At 36.4% G+C, this 16,596-nt stretch overlaps 2 protein-coding genes across 2 annotated transcripts; one reads left to right on the top strand and one right to left on the bottom strand.

The window, feature by feature from the left end:
• The first annotated feature begins 726 nt into the window (after positions 1-726).
• Positions 727-7,727, top strand: LOC148233638 (dnaJ homolog subfamily A member 2-like). The gene is made up of 2 exons (XM_088189018.1): positions 727-885; positions 6,439-7,727. Exons 1-2 carry the CDS (start codon positions 817-819, stop codon positions 7,594-7,596), a joined length of 1,227 nt encoding a protein of 408 aa, XP_088045144.1. The 5' UTR covers positions 727-816; the 3' UTR covers positions 7,597-7,727.
• On the bottom strand, positions 6,603-15,230 carry Asx (transcriptional regulator additional sex combs). The gene is made up of 6 exons (XM_088189017.1): positions 13,814-15,230; positions 13,642-13,751; positions 13,353-13,573; positions 12,957-13,278; positions 9,967-10,074; positions 6,603-9,880 (listed from the first exon to the last, which is right to left on the bottom strand). The coding sequence occupies exons 1-6, from the start codon at positions 15,126-15,128 to the stop codon at positions 9,542-9,544; spliced, it is 2,415 nt and encodes an 804-aa protein (XP_088045143.1). The 5' UTR covers positions 15,129-15,230; the 3' UTR covers positions 6,603-9,541.
• Positions 15,231-16,596: the final 1,366 nt, after the last annotated feature.

Here is a 16,596-nt window from a genome sequence, read left to right as displayed (position 1 = left end):
AAAAAACGAACACTGATTGACCAACTTTTGTCCCCCCCCCCCTGGAAAATGAGTAATCTCTACAAAGAATAATGAGAAATACTCGTATCAAAGAATGGTTTTGAATGGAATGGCAACGTAATATTGTTGCTGCAAAAATAACTAAAAATTAAATAAAAGTTTTTCTTATTTATTTTGTAATTTTGCTGTGTTGGTTTATAGAATTTGTTAAATAGATATATAAAATATTATATGCCTTGTAACCCCCGGCAATGACCTAGATGACGCATATCACTCACTCAGTCTCGTCATTTAACACGCGAGCGAGCGAAAGAAAAAATTACTTACGAGCTCTCTAATTTTTTCTAAAATTTATATTATTATTACACTTGGTCTAAGATGTGGACAGCATTGATGAGAAACATAATAAGGTGACCATGTGAAATTACACGTTCCATTAATTTTTCCTTATCACTTTGTTACTTATTTCTAAGTTTAATATCTCTTTAATATAATATTGAATAAAAATAGCAATAGAATATTAGAGAAATTGTTGAATTGATTACAAAACAATACACAATTGCAAAAGATGACAATAATTTATAATAAAAATATAACACATTATAATTGTTAACCCGACTCTGGATTGGTGGAAAAGTGTAAAATTATTCCGATTTGAAATCACTCTTTTGTGGATGTGTATATACTAAAGCATAAGTTGAGCATTTCGATATTACCCCTTTCGGTTGATTTGATCGTCGGCTTCGGTTGGTGTTGCCCTGCATAAAACGCATCAGCGCCCCGTCCGCGTAGGTCGTCCGACTGTCGAGGTTCCCGATGGCTGACGATCAACTTTACGAGTTGCTGGGCGTGCGCCGCAATGCCTCCAACGCCGATATCAAGAGGGTCAGTCAGCCAGTCAGTTCCGTTCGCGCGGTCGCTTCGTCGCCTCGTCTCGTCGTCTCGTCGTCTCGTCGCTCCGCTGCGTCTTGCGTTGTCGGGTTTCCGTTTCGAGGTCGCGACGATGCGACGATGAGACGATACTTTGACACTCGTCCAAATTGATGAGATGGCCATTTCCGTCGGTCACCGCGTGTGCTTTTTAATTGTTTTACTTTGAAATTATTTTTTAATTGAGGTTATGGTGGTTTTCTTGGAGTCGTCCATTTTGGATTTTCGCCTTGTACATTTTTCATTCAAGTTATACTATATAAAATAATATTTCAAGTCATATATTCTCACCCTAAGATGATCTTTCAGTTATTAGATCATTTTTATGGTTGTGATTCATGTTTATTAATACTTTTTTTATATCTTACATACATTAACAAAGCCCACTATCGAATGCAAAAATTTTTTATTAATATCGTCTATTTTTTACTAATATATTTTATCATCAGAACTGTACGTTTCGCATGTTTTTGCTAAGTTAATATCATTATTATATAAGCCTATATCGCACTTGCTTCGAACCACAAAATATCCCCATCATCTTAATTTTTTTCAGAATTAACTACCATGGAACATATTGATTGCATTTGTAACGTATAATCAATTCTCGACACATGTTCATCACTATTCTTTTAATTCACTTAGAATTTTGCAGTTGCATCTAATGAATATTGATACAATTTTCATTTACACTTACAGGTCTAATTTCAACATTATTTTCTAAAATAGGCAAATTCAAATACAAAATAATTTCAAAACAATGCCGGTAATGAAAATATCACCGACTCATAAATTGCATAATTTTGCAAACGAAAATAACAATATCTGGTTTTAAACACATAAAAATGAGTCAATAATTTAATACATTTTTCATTAGAAAACATTGCTTAAAAAATACTACAAAAAATATGTTATTACACTTACTGTAAGATTTATCTTTAAAATGGGATAAAATACTTAATGATAATCAGATATGATTATTTCTTCCTGAAAAGGTGCTTGTCGTTGCTTAAAATATTTTTGTATTTTTAAAATATAAAATACAATAAATATTGTGTTTTAGATTTTTAAATATTTTGTAAAAGAATGAGAGAATAGCAAAAATAAAATTTAAATCCCAATAAATTGAGTGTCCGCAACTTACAGGCCCATCAGCTGTGGCAGCTAATTTTATTTTTTATCATACTTCATTGTGCTTATATGCGATGTTTGTGTGTAAGGGTGAGAGCGAGATACAGACATTTTTTAATTTTGTGATTTATTTTTAGCAACAATTGAAAACATTATTAAATTCTTTATTTCAGTTGCATTTGATTATATTATCCGAGATAAATCGTTTTTTCTATTGTTATTGTTCAATTATTTTAATCCTGTATTGTAAAGATGGACTGCGAAATTGATGAATTTTATATTTATTTCTCGCTGATTCAATGAACGATATATCCTTGTTTAGCAGCTGAAGGACTAATGTACAATATTGCACCATGTTGTTGTATTATATAAAAGGTGATCCAACTTAAGTTTCCGAACCTTTTTTTTTTTTAATATTTCGAATATAATCTCAACTTTTTTAAAAAAAAACAACAAATTTAACGGATTTTTTTATTAATCGAACATTTGATTTCAAAAAATGTTCAGAAACTGAAGTTGAATCATCCTTGATAAGACGTAACAAAGAACAGGTTAACGAACTTAGTCGATATATTTACAGTCAATACTATGTGACTACATGTCAGCGTTGAGATATAATTACATTTATTGATTTACATGTTGAGTCCCTTAACTCCTTCTCTTGGTCATGCCCGAATTAATTCGAAAATTTGTATTTTGTGAATTCTCATCTCAAAAATCAGCAAATTTCTCAAGAAAATTATTATCATTGTCTTTTTTTGTCAAGAATTAAATTTATAAATGTTTTATAACAACTGCATTTTTTATACCGCTGCATAGGAAAGGGTGGGTCCGTGCTAGACGTTTTTGTTTCGTTTTTAAAAAAGTACCGTGACCGGGAAGCGGTTAAGGATGGACATTATTTTTAGTAGAAATAGTGGTATATTTACACATTCTTTTTGTTTATAATTCATTTTTAGAGGTAATGAAAGAACGATGAGTTCATTTATAAGGCTACTATAAAATTGTATAACGTAGAAATGGTATTATGACACATCGAAAAATTATTATCGCTTTTGAGTAAATAAATTTCAAATTTCTGTGTCAGCCAAAAAATCAGATACTATGCAATTATTGTACAACGGGGAATCATACTATGCAACCAACTTTGGGTCAAAATAAAAATCAAATCTCGGTCAGAATTTTATTAACAGCCTGGTAATAATTTTATTGTTCAGTGTCAGAATAAATATCAAATGGTTAGAATAAAAATAGCATACAGTCAGAATAAAAATATAGGGCGATTAAAATTAAAATAATAAATGGTTATAATTATATTATTCAGGTTCAGAATAAATATCAAAGGGTTAGAATAAAAATAGCATACAGTCTGAATAAAAATGATAAATGGGCTTAATTATATTATTCAAGGTCAGAATAAAAATATAGGACGATAATGTGAATTTGAAAAAATTTTAACATTTATAAATATAAATATACAGGCTAGGTACGAACGAGCGCTGGTCAGAATAGTGAACACCCCATGAATAATTCAAAATGAATCTATTTAATTGTATGTTGGAGGGATGAACGACTGAGTGGCGGAGGAGAGCACGCTTGGCTTGTATTGACATCTGTTGACACAAGTTGGTCCTAAAACACCTTGATAATGTCCATGTATTATAAGGCTGGCCATCTGCCAGCATAAAACTGATCTTGAGATTAAAATTCAGATCAAGTAATACTGACTAAAAAATAAATCTGACCATCTGTCAAAATAATTCTTACCATTTAATATAAAATCTACCAAGCCCAATTTAAATTCTGACCAATTAACACGTTGAGTGTTAATTGGTCCGTGTCCATACAAACATTATAGCCATGTGCGTTGAGCACTGGAGCCATATTCAGTTAGATTGTATGTGACTCAAAATTCTTTAGCGTCGTTAATATTGCTTATATGTAATCTCAGTGAGTTTCAATTTGTACCATCTGTGATTTGGTCGATATAAATATCTCTGAGAATTACTTGCATCAATTGTGCAAGCTTTTTGGCAAGAAAATAATTTTTTCAAACTTAATTTTAGTGTTTTTGTGATTTTGGATAATATTGTGATGTCGGGTTCATCAATTGAATACTTTATTATTTACATTTGGAGGGATTAACTTTAATATTTACCCACGGTGCTTTAGTTTTTTTGTAAAAAAGAACTTGGCTTCCGTTAACCGTCTGCCCTTTAGTATCGGAGAGTACCCTACTGTGTCATTTCCTCCATCCTGATCGCCATCAGTTTATTCCTACGATCTCGATGGGAACATTTGACTAGAGAAACTTCCACTTAAGACCTCGGAATCACTTTTGAGAGCAAGTGAAGGTTCTCTAATACACGACACATACACGACATCTGTGATAAATCTTCCGAGATGCTAGACTTTGTTATGAGGAACGCTTTTCACTTTGATGATCCGTCAGTTATTTGCGACCTCTATAACACTTTAGTTCGTAGCATTCTTGAATCGGGATCTATAATTTAGAATCCCGAATAACCAAATACTCCTTTTTAGTCGAAAAGGCTCAGAAAATAATATTTGGTTATTATGCGTTCTTATATCACGTTGGTATACGATTCGCCGAGCTCTCGCAGAAAGTTGTATGTTGCTAAGCATTCTTCAAATTACCGAAGTCGACAATCCAGCTATTCTCGAGGAATTTCAGTTTAGAGTCCTCTTGTGATGACCGTTGGGGCTAAAACGTTCGCACTTGCCAACTCGCTTATGGCTATCGCCATCCAGCTCCTTAATATACTGGCATTGCACATTGATCCGTTTAATGTCAGCTATGTGAAGCTGGTACGGTTCGTATCATATAATTTTAATATTTAATGATTTTTTTTGTTTACTTCTTTCTATGTACTATTTTTTGTGTATCTATTGAAATAATACAATGTATTGTTTTCGACCATCGTGACGCATTGGGGTAACCTATTAGGTTACGATGGTCTTAACTTAATTTAAATAAATAAATAAATTTCTATTCCAATTTTATGTAAAATTGACCAAAAAATAAAAAGTAATATAAATGTGTGTGCGTGTAAGCCGGCCTTTAGTGCCTTTAATATTGTGATTTGACTTAGCTATAATCAGACAATACTTGTCCGCACATGCTCAAGTTGCCGGAAATGAGTCAAACAAATAAATCCTAAATTATTTTATAATTTTTGTAGCTTTTTTGTGTATTAAAATTTTCAAAATTCATCAGCTCCTCATGACTGACTGTCTCAATAGTTTGTACGCAATGGACGTGTTAATATAAATTCTGACCATCTAATATTTATTCTGGCCGTTTATATTCTGATCTTTTATTAATATAAATTCTGATCACAACCGTATTCAAATTCTGACCTATATCAAGCACGCGTTTGTCTTGAAAGATAACATCCGAGGATCAATGTTATATATGTCATTCTATAAATATATGTTTTGCAATCTACAATTCCATAGTTAAAAAACATACCTAGTTAATTTCAAGTCTAAATTATTATATTTAGTCATCGAACTAGTTCATGCTTAAAATTAAATGAAAAACATTTCGCTTTAGTGTCTGGTTATCTTTTTATTTATTAAATTCTTTCTTTTTTTTATTAGTCGCTCAGATTGAAAAGTTAATATTTGGCATATTCAGTAGTAGGCTTTGTTTATTTCAATTATTACCGAGTTGAGATTATTTAAATATGATTTTGTAATTGGTTAATTTTCAAGTAGAGGTGGGTATAGATGTAAAAATTATTCTCAGGAGTTTCCAACTGAATGATAGCATACTGAAAGCTGTATGTATAGCCAATGATGATAATTACGGATAGGGTTGTTTCTGTGAGATTTAATAGTTCTAATTGAGGTTTGATCCTCCCCCAAGTTTAAGAAATATGGTGTGCAAGTGGCAACCTTGGCTCCTGTAATTTATGCGGGAGCTCTAACGAAATAAAATAATCTTGCTTAATTTTTTTTAAGCTTCTATAAATTAATATTTTTATTATATATGTATTATATGAATATCATTAGCGTTGAAAGAGTTGAATTTAGTCGCATTATTGTTGCTTGTTTTTTCAAAAGGCAAAAAATATAATTATATATTAAAAAACACTGTTTAAAACATTATTCATGTTTACAGCCAGAGTGGTGGTTTACGACAATCTACTTTACATGCACAATGCTGTTTCGCATACTTCCTTTATCGCATAATTCTTCTCCAGGTCGAATGGTTCAAATTTGAATACACTCTTTGGTTCATAGGTAAACAAGTTTCAGTGCCGAAAAGACGTTTTTAATAAATTAATACACTATTATTATTTTAGATCTGTTTATTTGGTTTTTGTTAATCTGTTTAATTTTTGTTTTCAGAACTATAGAAAATTAGCGAAAGAGCTTCATCCCGATAAGAATCCAGAAGCGGGCGAGAAATTCAAGGAAATTTCTTATGCGTACGAGGTGCTCTCGGATCCGGAGAAGCGATCGTTCTACGACCGACACGGTTTGAGAGGGATGCGGATGAGCGGCAGCGGCCAGGAGGAGGGATTCGGCGCCGAAAGTTTATTTTCTAATTTGTTCGGAAATCAGTTTTTCGGCGGTCCCAGATGTGTGTTTATACCGCCCAGGTCGAGTCCGGGGCAGCCCCAGGGCGAGAACATGGTGCATCCGCTGGCGGTGACCTTAGAAGACTTGTACAACGGCAAAAGTTCCAAAGTCGAATTGAGCAAAAATGTGATATGTCACGCGTGCAAAGGAATGGGGGGCAAAGCCGAAGGAATTGTAGTATGTTCCGGCTGCAACGGCTGCGGAGTGCAGATGACCTTCAGGACGTTGGGAGGATTAATTAGGCAAGAAATGCGAACCACCTGCACGATCTGTCAAGGCATGGGGAAGACGTTCGACGAGCGAGATCTCTGTCGAACCTGCAAGGGCAAAATGGTCGTTCTCACCACTCAATCGCTGGACGTGCACATCGACAGGGGCACGAAAGACGGACATAAGATATACTTCGCGGGCGGGGGCGATCAGCATCCTCAGACGACGACGGGCGATCTCATCTTCGTGCTGCAAATGAAATGGCACGACGTCTTCCAACGGAGAGGCGACAACTTGTTCATGGTGCGTCCCATCTCTCTGACCGAGGCTCTCTGCGGACTCAGCTTCGTCGTCAAGCATCTCGACGGTAGGGAGCTCCTCATTAAAAGTGCGCCCGGAGAAGTGATAAAGCCAGACGACGTGAAAGGCATCAGAGGAGAGGGAATGCCCAAGTATAAGAAGCCATTCGAAAAGGGCAACCTTTATATAAAGTTCGAAGTGACATTCCCGGAAAATCACTATCAAAGCGAAGAAAATATTCTCACGGTGGAGAAGTGCCTTTCGCCGCGTCCGCCTTTCGTGATGCCCGTGGGCGAACACGTCGAAGAGGTAGATCTCATGGATTACACGGAGGAACACCGAGAGGAAGCTTACGGCTTCGACGACGAAGAGCAAGAACAAGTCGGCGGGCTACAGTGCGCGCAGCAAATGTAGACAAATTTATAGGCGATTGAAATATCACACTCGACGCTACGCATATATATTGTATTTGAGAAATTTCGACTCGATCATCTCAACTGATAGATTTTCGTCGCAATAAAAATGCATCACATTTGACAATGAAAGAATTATAATTAAAATATATATTATATATTTATCACATTGTATCGTTTGACCCACTTCTCGATTATATCCGCCTCCTTTTAATTTAAAATCAAGGAAAATTAATAAAAAGTCTCGTTTAAAAGCTGTATTTTTTTATGTAAACTATTTTAATATGTAAAAATAAAGTCGTTAAACATTAAGACATATTTACAGTTTAATCTATGTACCGAATTTGTCACGGGTACGTTTATACATTCGATTAAATGGAAATAAATCTATTTATAAACCGAAAAGTAATAGTTAAATAAAAATATACAAGTCTTTCGATTAAACTATACATAATCAACGTATTCAAATCTAATATATAGAAAATAAATATATAAGGCGATTCAATTTAATGTAAACCTAAGTAATAGCTCGAAAAACAAGCGCAAGGATTGTTTTCATATATTAATTCCAAGTAAATGGCAATGTTTTAGAAACGATATTAATTTTAACAAAATATTCACTTATACGTACTAATTTATTTCAATAAGTATATATATATATATATATGTATATATATATATACACACAAAATATACCGTAAGTTTATTTAGTTTTCCTACCGGAACTGGAAGTGCAGCACGGATATATTATATTACATATACAATATGTACAAGATCAAATTTTCATTAAAAATTATTGCTCGTTAAGGATAAACATGTTTGCAGTTATGTCGTAGAAAAGATTTCACGTGCGTAAATCGAACTTGGCAAAAGTCGCCACGAATCAGTCTTTGGTACAAGACATTATCAACACAACAATTTCCATAAAAAAAGAAACCGATATAAGTAGTTTTTATATATCTCGTCACTACGCTATAAACAGATTGCTTTATATACAAACAATAAATATACACTTACGAATGAATATTTGAATATTATCGAAATAAATTTTTGATGCGAGTTTCTTTGCTAAACTAAAAATGCAACTTATAAAGAGCGCAATAAGGCTAACGTTTTACATAGTCCGATAAATATATCGCAGATATAGCATCGAACGTAACACGGTATATAGGCTTTGCGCGATATATCGGGTTATCGATTGTAATTTTTCACTTTTTTTACCGATTCAACGTTCAAAACGCACTACAGCTAAAACCGCAATTACATTTCGTAAACTATGGCAAGACAACAAAAATCTGAATTCTATAGGGCGACCGGCAAATCTAGTCTTTAACAGTCAACAATCGATCTATCTTACTGCTTTATCTGCATGGATGAAATTAGGAATGAAGGTAGTGATTAACTTTGAATAAAAAACTAACGAGAAAGGACAAGCATCAAAGCATACTGAGAATAAAAAAAAACTTTTTAAACTGGGAAAAAAGATTTAGAAAGAATATATACAAAGAAATGTTAATAAAAAATTACCATTTTATGTAACACTTATATATTTAATTCTAGTTAAACAACGTTGTCATAATTTAATATTTTTTGACAGATTTGAATATAAAAAATATTTTAAAACCCTAATTACTTTAATAAATATTTGTTTTATATACAAATTAATTTAAATTAAATACAAAATCTTTATTATATTCTGGTTAATACATTATTTTTGTAACAAAAATAAATTAAAAGAATATCAAGCAAAATTTCAAATGAATATTTTTTCCTTTATACTTTTTTTCTGTTTAAAACTCAACGTTCGACATTCAATTAAACACACTAGATTCGCCGTTCTACCTGTAATATGCAGCAGTTTGGAATTATAAACGAATTTAAAAGCTAACTAAATATAAACATTCGCTAGCGTCGACCCAGTATATCGTTCCTGTCATGGAAATTCTTCAGCACCTGCCGCAGAGTTTCGACGGGCTCATACAGTCTTCGTGGTTGAACGCCCCGCATTTCTTGCACGCGACCATGGGACGCAAGTGACACACGCAGGCCGACTCGCCCGGCAGAGATTCTTCTTGAGCGTTGGGGTAAACGCTGGCGTCGGCGCAGTGCATCGGATCCACGGTGGCCAAGAAGTGGGAGTCGTCCGCGTAGCAAGTGGGACGTCTGGAGACGGCTTGCGTGGCGGGGCTCGGACTGTGCGACTGGAGGGGCGCGTCGTCCAAGTTTTGAGATTCCGTCGCACTAGCCGGGCGACTTTGAAGCTTGTTGCTGACGCACATCTGTATCTGAACAAAAAATGTTTATTATCAATCGACGAAACGAATTTGAGTATTTAAGGTCAGCAAGTCGACGGATAGGTTGAAGAGATTACCAAATTTGCATCGTTCGAAGGCGGAGCGCTCGATGCTCTCGGTGCTACGCCGGAAGTTCTCTGGACAAGAATGTACTGACCAATATTTCCGGTTCGATTTTCAATCATCTGATAAAAATATTTTTTTATTTAATGCAATACAATATTTTATTAATTAACCCTTTACGATCGGATGTCACCATCGTTTTCCACTGTGCTCCAAAGCCAGGCAGCATTTCATATGCAATACTTTAGTGGAATTTTTAACTTTATTTATTGTTTTAAAATAATATATTATTCCTATTAATCAATATTGTGGTAATAATAGATGTGTTTATTTTTCAAGGAATGGTGTTTATTTTATTGATACCGAATTTTTTCAGTAATAAATATGACATTACTGCTGTTTACTTATTTTTAATTTGAATTGGAACACATGCAAGTGTTTCGCTTTCAATAAAAAACTATATCTTTTGAAATTAAGCATTGCATTGTTACAGAGCTGTCATCTGTGTAATAAACATGGGAATTTATGTGACAGGGCATCCCAATATTCTTGCTCTCAAGAACCTTTTTCGTAAATTGAAAATTTCACCTAAGTTTGAAATATTGATCAATCGAGTTCACATATCTTTGCGTTTAAGACTCATGAGCGAAGAACAAAATATTTTTCACTTCAAAAATCTTTAAAAATAAAACCTTTTAATCGTTAATAATTGTTAACGACCATTTATTATTTTTGAGCTTTATAGATGTTATGTGAATAATGTCAAATAAAAAAATAGTTTTTTGATCATGAAATAATATTGTGTTTAATTTTTTTCTATTTATCTATGATTTTTTTTATGATAAAAAATATATTTTTTTAAACCTAGTGGAATTAAATATATTGTTCTTAACCCTTTGAACTCCTATGTTTTTTTTTACCAGCAACTCCTACGGCTCGACATTTTTTTAAAATAATTTAGTTCTATTCTATTATTTTTATTTCAGAAACATCAGGTAATGGTTTAAAAAGAGACGAATTTCCCATTTAATGACCAAATACCCGTTCATTCATCATCTGAAATTAATAAAAAATGTCCTGCAGATGTAGCGGATCTTGATACAATAGTCTGTGTCATGATTTATCGCCGCGAACATCTTACATATTTCTGCAGTAATTCATTCTTATTTGGACTATATTCGTTTCTATGGTTTTATCATTTATTAGTTAATTATATATTAAAATTAGTGTTTTATTTTTTATCTATAGTCCAGAAGGATGTCTCAAACTGACAAAAATGAATTTGAATATAGTGAAAATAATCATAAATATGGGAATTCTTTTTGTTCCGAACATTGAAAAAAATATGGGTTGAGAATCCAAATATGCAGCTAAATTAATTGCTTAGTTCTTGGGTATTTTTCCATTAATTAACATTAGACGCATAAGATCATTTTTTTAAATTTCAAAGTAAAATTTATTAAAAATGTATTTCTTCCTTGCTGTTATATAAAAATTCAATATCAATATTGTTATATTATGGATATAGTCGCTTCATAATACCAATTATATATAATACAACAATATATTTATAATTATAAAGCTGAATAGAATCGAAAATTGTTTTTGGAAACGGAATATCAGATGAAACTAATATGATTTTTATAAAGTTGTATCTAAGAAAAATTAAATTTTGTAATGAAACCAAGTAATATAATAAAAATGGCAAAGAAAGTTTTCAGACCATTCTTGTTTCACCTTTGTCCGTGAATGTGGAACAATTTTAATACACGAATTTGCTTATCGTAAAAACATGTTAAACAGCTCACATGTTTCAATATATTGTTGACAACAAAAATGTGTTTCTACTATGAGTCAAAGAATTAACAGAAATTTTATGAAGCGATGATCATAGTCAACTCTCATGGACTATAAACTTGAAAGCATCATAACATCTTATTATCTTCTATTGATGAATCACTTAATTGTACATGCAGAATCTGTTTTTTTCATACTTTCAAAAGTGAAGAACAAATATTTTTTGTTATTTCTAAAACGATAATAAATATTTATTATCCCGTCTTTTTTTGATACACTGCTCTCACTACCTGGTCTGAATGCAGCTGTGAATTCAGCGGATTTTTGAAAGCACTGAATATCGTTGCGGGGAAGAGTTCACTCAACTTCTAAATGGGTTTTGCGAAATGGAATATCTGGAGAGTTTTGCATCTCGAAAAATTGTGTGAGATATATACTTCATATGGAGAAATCAAATACATTGAATTTAATTAATCGGGTACCAGTTAAAAATAACAGGGGTTTCTTCAAAAACGTGTGGGTATCCAGTTCTGATTCTACATAGATCAGAAGCCTGTTTTTCGTTCTAGAATGGCTTAAGGGTTGCTAAAAAAACTTTTAAAAATATCCTTGGAGTGCAAAGGGTTAACATATTACAAAAATAATGACTATAACATAAAAAATGCCTTTATTTAAGTGCTCTACAAATTGCGCAAAATCACTTCCGACTGATTCGCAGACTGTTTGGTGAAATTTTCCGATCGCAAAGAGTTAAAATAATTTTGCTACAGCGGATGCGATCAATAAATAAAGGGTTCTATACTATAATTTGTTCATCTGTTTTATTAAAAACTCACGATTGGAATACTTTGCTGAAAGAATGTCATAATTATTTCAATTATAGATTTCAGTTTAACCCCTTCCCGGTCATACCCAAGTTAAATCGGAAATTTGTATTTTGTGCATTTCAAAAATCAGCAAATTTCTCGAGAAAATTACAATAGCATTTTTTTGGTACGAATATTTTTATACCGCTGCATAGGAAAGGGTGGGTCTGTGCAAAATTCTCTCAAGTAATCTTTAAAAAAGTACTGTGACTAGGAAGCGGTTAACTAATTATATCAATAATAACGTAATAATAAATCAATTTATAAGTATCCAATATGCAAATACGTATTAGATGAAAATAGTCGGACAGCATGCGAAGGATCGAGTGAGAATTTTTTACCTCGGGGTGTTGCAGCACGGCCATATTCACTGGAATTCCTTGGTTATAAACGTGTCTAAAGACAACCGGCGCGGTCTGCGGTTTGACAGTGGCCGGTATCGCCGACAGAGGAGGCGGAGTGAACCTTCTCGGAGCCGGTTTGGTCGCCGTCTGTCCTTTGATCGCGGCGGGATTGCTTCCGTTGGTCAACATGGACGGCGGCGGTTTCAACTGACACCGCAGTTGATCTCTATTCGGACTGTTCTGAATCACCGCTTGGCAGATTTGATAGCTCCTTTCTAAATTTATTTCTCCGGGAGGCGGTTTATTGTTGGAGCGACTTCTGCGACAAAAATGCGAAACGGTCATATTGCGCGACTATTGTATTCGCATAGAAATACGTATGTTAAATCTCACCTATTAGCGGATTCCTTCGTGACCGATTTCGTCTTAGGTTTCGAGTTAGCGTTGGCGTAAGCCGATTTCAGAGACGGAATGCCTACGACGGGTCGAAAAGTCGCTCCGGCGGGACGCAGAGCGGCAAAGTCGGAGCAGATAGTAGGCGGCGGAACGTCGACTATCGGCGGCAGCTCGGTCGATGCTTCCGCCGTCGAAGAGATGGCTTCCACTTTGCAAATCTTAAATTGACAATTACAAAATTATCATTTGAACTTTGACGATTTATCAAATTCGTAGAATTCCTCACTTCGACGTCGGTCAACTGAGGTATCGTCGACAGTTCCGGTTCTTGTTGCAGCGGAGCGTCGGAGATGAACAGTCGATTGTCAAAGCTCTGGCTGTTTTCTTCTTTGATATCTGATAATAAAAAATTTTTTTAGTCGGAATCGCTAAAATAACGGACGAGCGGGATTTAATACCTGGCGGCGGGGGATCGTTTCGAGGAATAGGTTCGACCGATTCTTCAGGTTGAGGTTGAATCGCTTCATCGTCGGAGGAACGGGTTTCCGGAGAGTCTGAAATGTTGTAGTCGAATCGGTCGGACGGGGACTGATCGAAGAGGTCGAAGGGTCGTTCCGACAGTTCGCCTTTCGAGTTGGTCTCTGACTCGACGGCGAACGGCTCCGCGTCGACGAACTGCCTCGACAGAGATTCGCTCTCGTCTTCGGGTTCGTCGAACTCGATCGGAATCGAAAGAGGCTCTTTAGGTTCGGACGGATCTTCCGTCGGAGGAGGGGTCGGTGGCGGAGGCGTCGGGGGACGAGGCGTCGGCGGCGCTTCTTCTTCGATTTGCGGTTCCGGTTCCGGTTGTTCGGCGATCTCGGGTTGGGGTTTGAGTTCTGGTTCCAGTTTCAGTTCTATTTTGACATCTTTGAGATGTATATCTTGGTCCGGCTCCGGTTGGATCTTCGGTTCCGTTTCCGGTCGGACTTGGGGCTCGTCTTCTTGGAGCGCGCGTCTTTTGGCGCTGCGCTCCGAGTCGGAATCGGCTCTCAGAGGATCCGCAGGAGGGACTTCGTCGTCCACGGGCCACGCGGAACGAGCGAAGGCGGCCGAGTCGACGTAGTGCGATTTGGGACGTCCCCTCTTGTTTTTGCATTCTTTAGATTCGTCGCTGGCGGCTCTGGCGGACGATCTGGTCACGGCTCCGGCGATTCTCCGTCTCACGGGAGCGACGGCGGGTTCGGGAACCACTGCCGGGGGTTCCGGTTCCGGTTCCGGTTCCGGACTGGGAGGTCTGGCTTTCAAACGCTTCTCGCCCCACACCGGCTCGAAGTGTTTCAGCTTCCAGGGATCGAGACGGCTCTTGTCGCGCTCCGCCTCCGTCTTGATCTTCTGCTGGTTCTCGGGCGTGAACTCGCCCTCGTGCAGGGCGTTGCGCCATTCGAGGCAAGCGCGCGCGAAGAACTCGTTGCTGAGGCTGGAGGATCCGAGTCGACCGGCAGATCCCGGTCGATCGACGCTGGGCAGCAATCTCGCTAGCTGCAGGCGGTACTGCTGCGGCAGCAGGTCGAAGGTGCGCTCGTTGAGCAGCGCGCGCAGGTTGGCGTTGACGAGGATGCTGTCGGGGGTCTCTAGGTCGATGCGACCCTCGCGGGTCTGCCTGAGCTGGGCGGCCGCCGACAACTTTTTGCCGTGGCGGCGTCTGGGTTTGGGCGCTCCGCCCCCCAGCAGCCCCGCGCCCCCCGCTTCCGAGCGGCCGCGGCGCCGCCGAGCGCCCTCGGCCGGATGCATCTCAGCCCCACTCCATGCCTCGTTCGCAACGACGACAATTACCGCGACGCTTGACGCCTGACGCTTCTTCGCAGCTCTTCGGTGATCGCTAGGCCGGCGCCTGAGATCGGAGCGGCGATCCGCGTGCGCCTTTTCGCCCCCGAGCGCCCTTTAAACGTATTTTACAACTAATGCACAACTGTAGTTATCAGCTCCTGCTAAATTGTTTCAAATAATTATCCACAGATATGTCTTTGATCACTTTCGGCAACTTTTGTTGGACCTTCTATCTTTCACTAAAACGATGACAAAATCATGTTTTCATTTCAATTCAACTTTTCTTCTGTACTCCTCGGACTTTCGTTAAGTCTAGTCTAGTCTGCCCTTTAGTATCGTAAAGTGGCATTTTGTGTCATTTTCTCGATCAGTTTATTCCTACGATCTCGTTGGGAACATTTTTACTAGAGAAACTTCCACTAAAGATCTCTGAACCACTTTTGAAAGCATGTGAATGTTCTCTCTACGCATACATCTACGCAGACGTCTGTAATAAATTTTCCAAGATATGACACCTTAGCTCGTAGCATACTTGAATCGAGATCTATAATATATTTGGTGAATATTATAGCTTCTGTTTTGTCTTGATTCATTTTAATTCTCCATTTCATAAAATATTTTTTAACTTTTCGACGGATTTTTGAAGTTTAACCGTAATAGGTTTAAGACCATCAGAACTACAATAGTTAGGATTACAGCGTCGTCAGCGTACATTGATAATTTAGTATTTTTTTAAATTGGAATATCATAAGTATACTTCCCTGAGTTACACTAGCTGGCAGCTGGTATGGACCACGAAACGTTTTTGATGTTTTGATTTTGCAATTTTTGAACCAATAGACGCAGATTTACTCATATAATGTTATCCATCAAAATCTCAACTTGCCAAAAAATCAGACTTATAACGTTATTCCCGTCGCTTAATCAATTGTAAGTTTGGCGACGGGATGGTGACGGGTGGCAATTAGACACATATTGAGCCGCTGCAGTAGTATTTTATTGACGATTTATAGAGTTGTTACATGTTTACAAATTAATCATCGGTGGTCGACAACAATTGACGAATTAAGAGGCTGCATTAAATTATCAACCGATTTTTATAGTATCACACACTCAAAATATTAATAGATTCAGTGCATATTTTAAGACATTAAGAAAGTGAACGTGCAATATTAGCTGCAAAAACGTAAATGTAAATGTTATTAACACCATTATTTAACACGAGTAACCAGGCGAAACATATACTTATAAATCAGTAGATACTGTTATGAATCAAGATGAAGCAGTAAATTAACCAACTCAATTCTTGAATTCGCTCGATTTAGCTGGATTGCCACCATACGTCATAAATTTGAAGATTGGTGTTCCTATCGTTGTTCTTGGAAACGTTTATCCACCCCGTCTTTGCAACAGTACAAGATAAGCAGTCAAT

Source organism: Plectrocnemia conspersa, unplaced genomic scaffold, assembly GCF_051122295.1.
Source record: "Plectrocnemia conspersa isolate PC_06_02 unplaced genomic scaffold, ASM5112229v1 ptg000007l, whole genome shotgun sequence".
In the NCBI taxonomy this organism is placed as follows: domain Eukaryota; kingdom Metazoa; phylum Arthropoda; class Insecta; order Trichoptera; family Polycentropodidae; genus Plectrocnemia; species Plectrocnemia conspersa.
This window is presented reverse-complemented; position numbering and strand designations above follow the sequence as displayed.

What these genes read in the sequence shown, in the direction of transcription:
- LOC148233638 (XM_088189018.1), top strand. Translation starts at nt 817, where the DNA reads ATGGCTGACGATCAACTTTACGAGTTGCTGGGCGTGCGCCGCAATGCC. An exon ending in CCAACGCCGATATCAAGAGG is followed by an intron (nt 886 to 6,438) that starts GTCAGTCAGCCA and finishes TTTTGTTTTCAG; the next exon opens with AACTATAGAAAATTAGCGAA.
- Asx (XM_088189017.1), bottom strand. Translation starts at nt 15,128, where the DNA reads ATGCATCCGGCCGAGGGCGCTCGGCGGCGCCGCGGCCGCTCGGAAGCG. An exon ending in CTCAGTTGACCGACGTCGAA is followed by an intron (nt 13,574 to 13,641) that starts GTGAGGAATTCT and finishes TGTCAATTTAAG; the next exon opens with ATTTGCAAAGTGGAAGCCAT. An exon ending in ACGAAGGAATCCGCTAATAG is followed by an intron (nt 13,279 to 13,352) that starts GTGAGATTTAAC and finishes TTTTTGTCGCAG; the next exon opens with AAGTCGCTCCAACAATAAAC.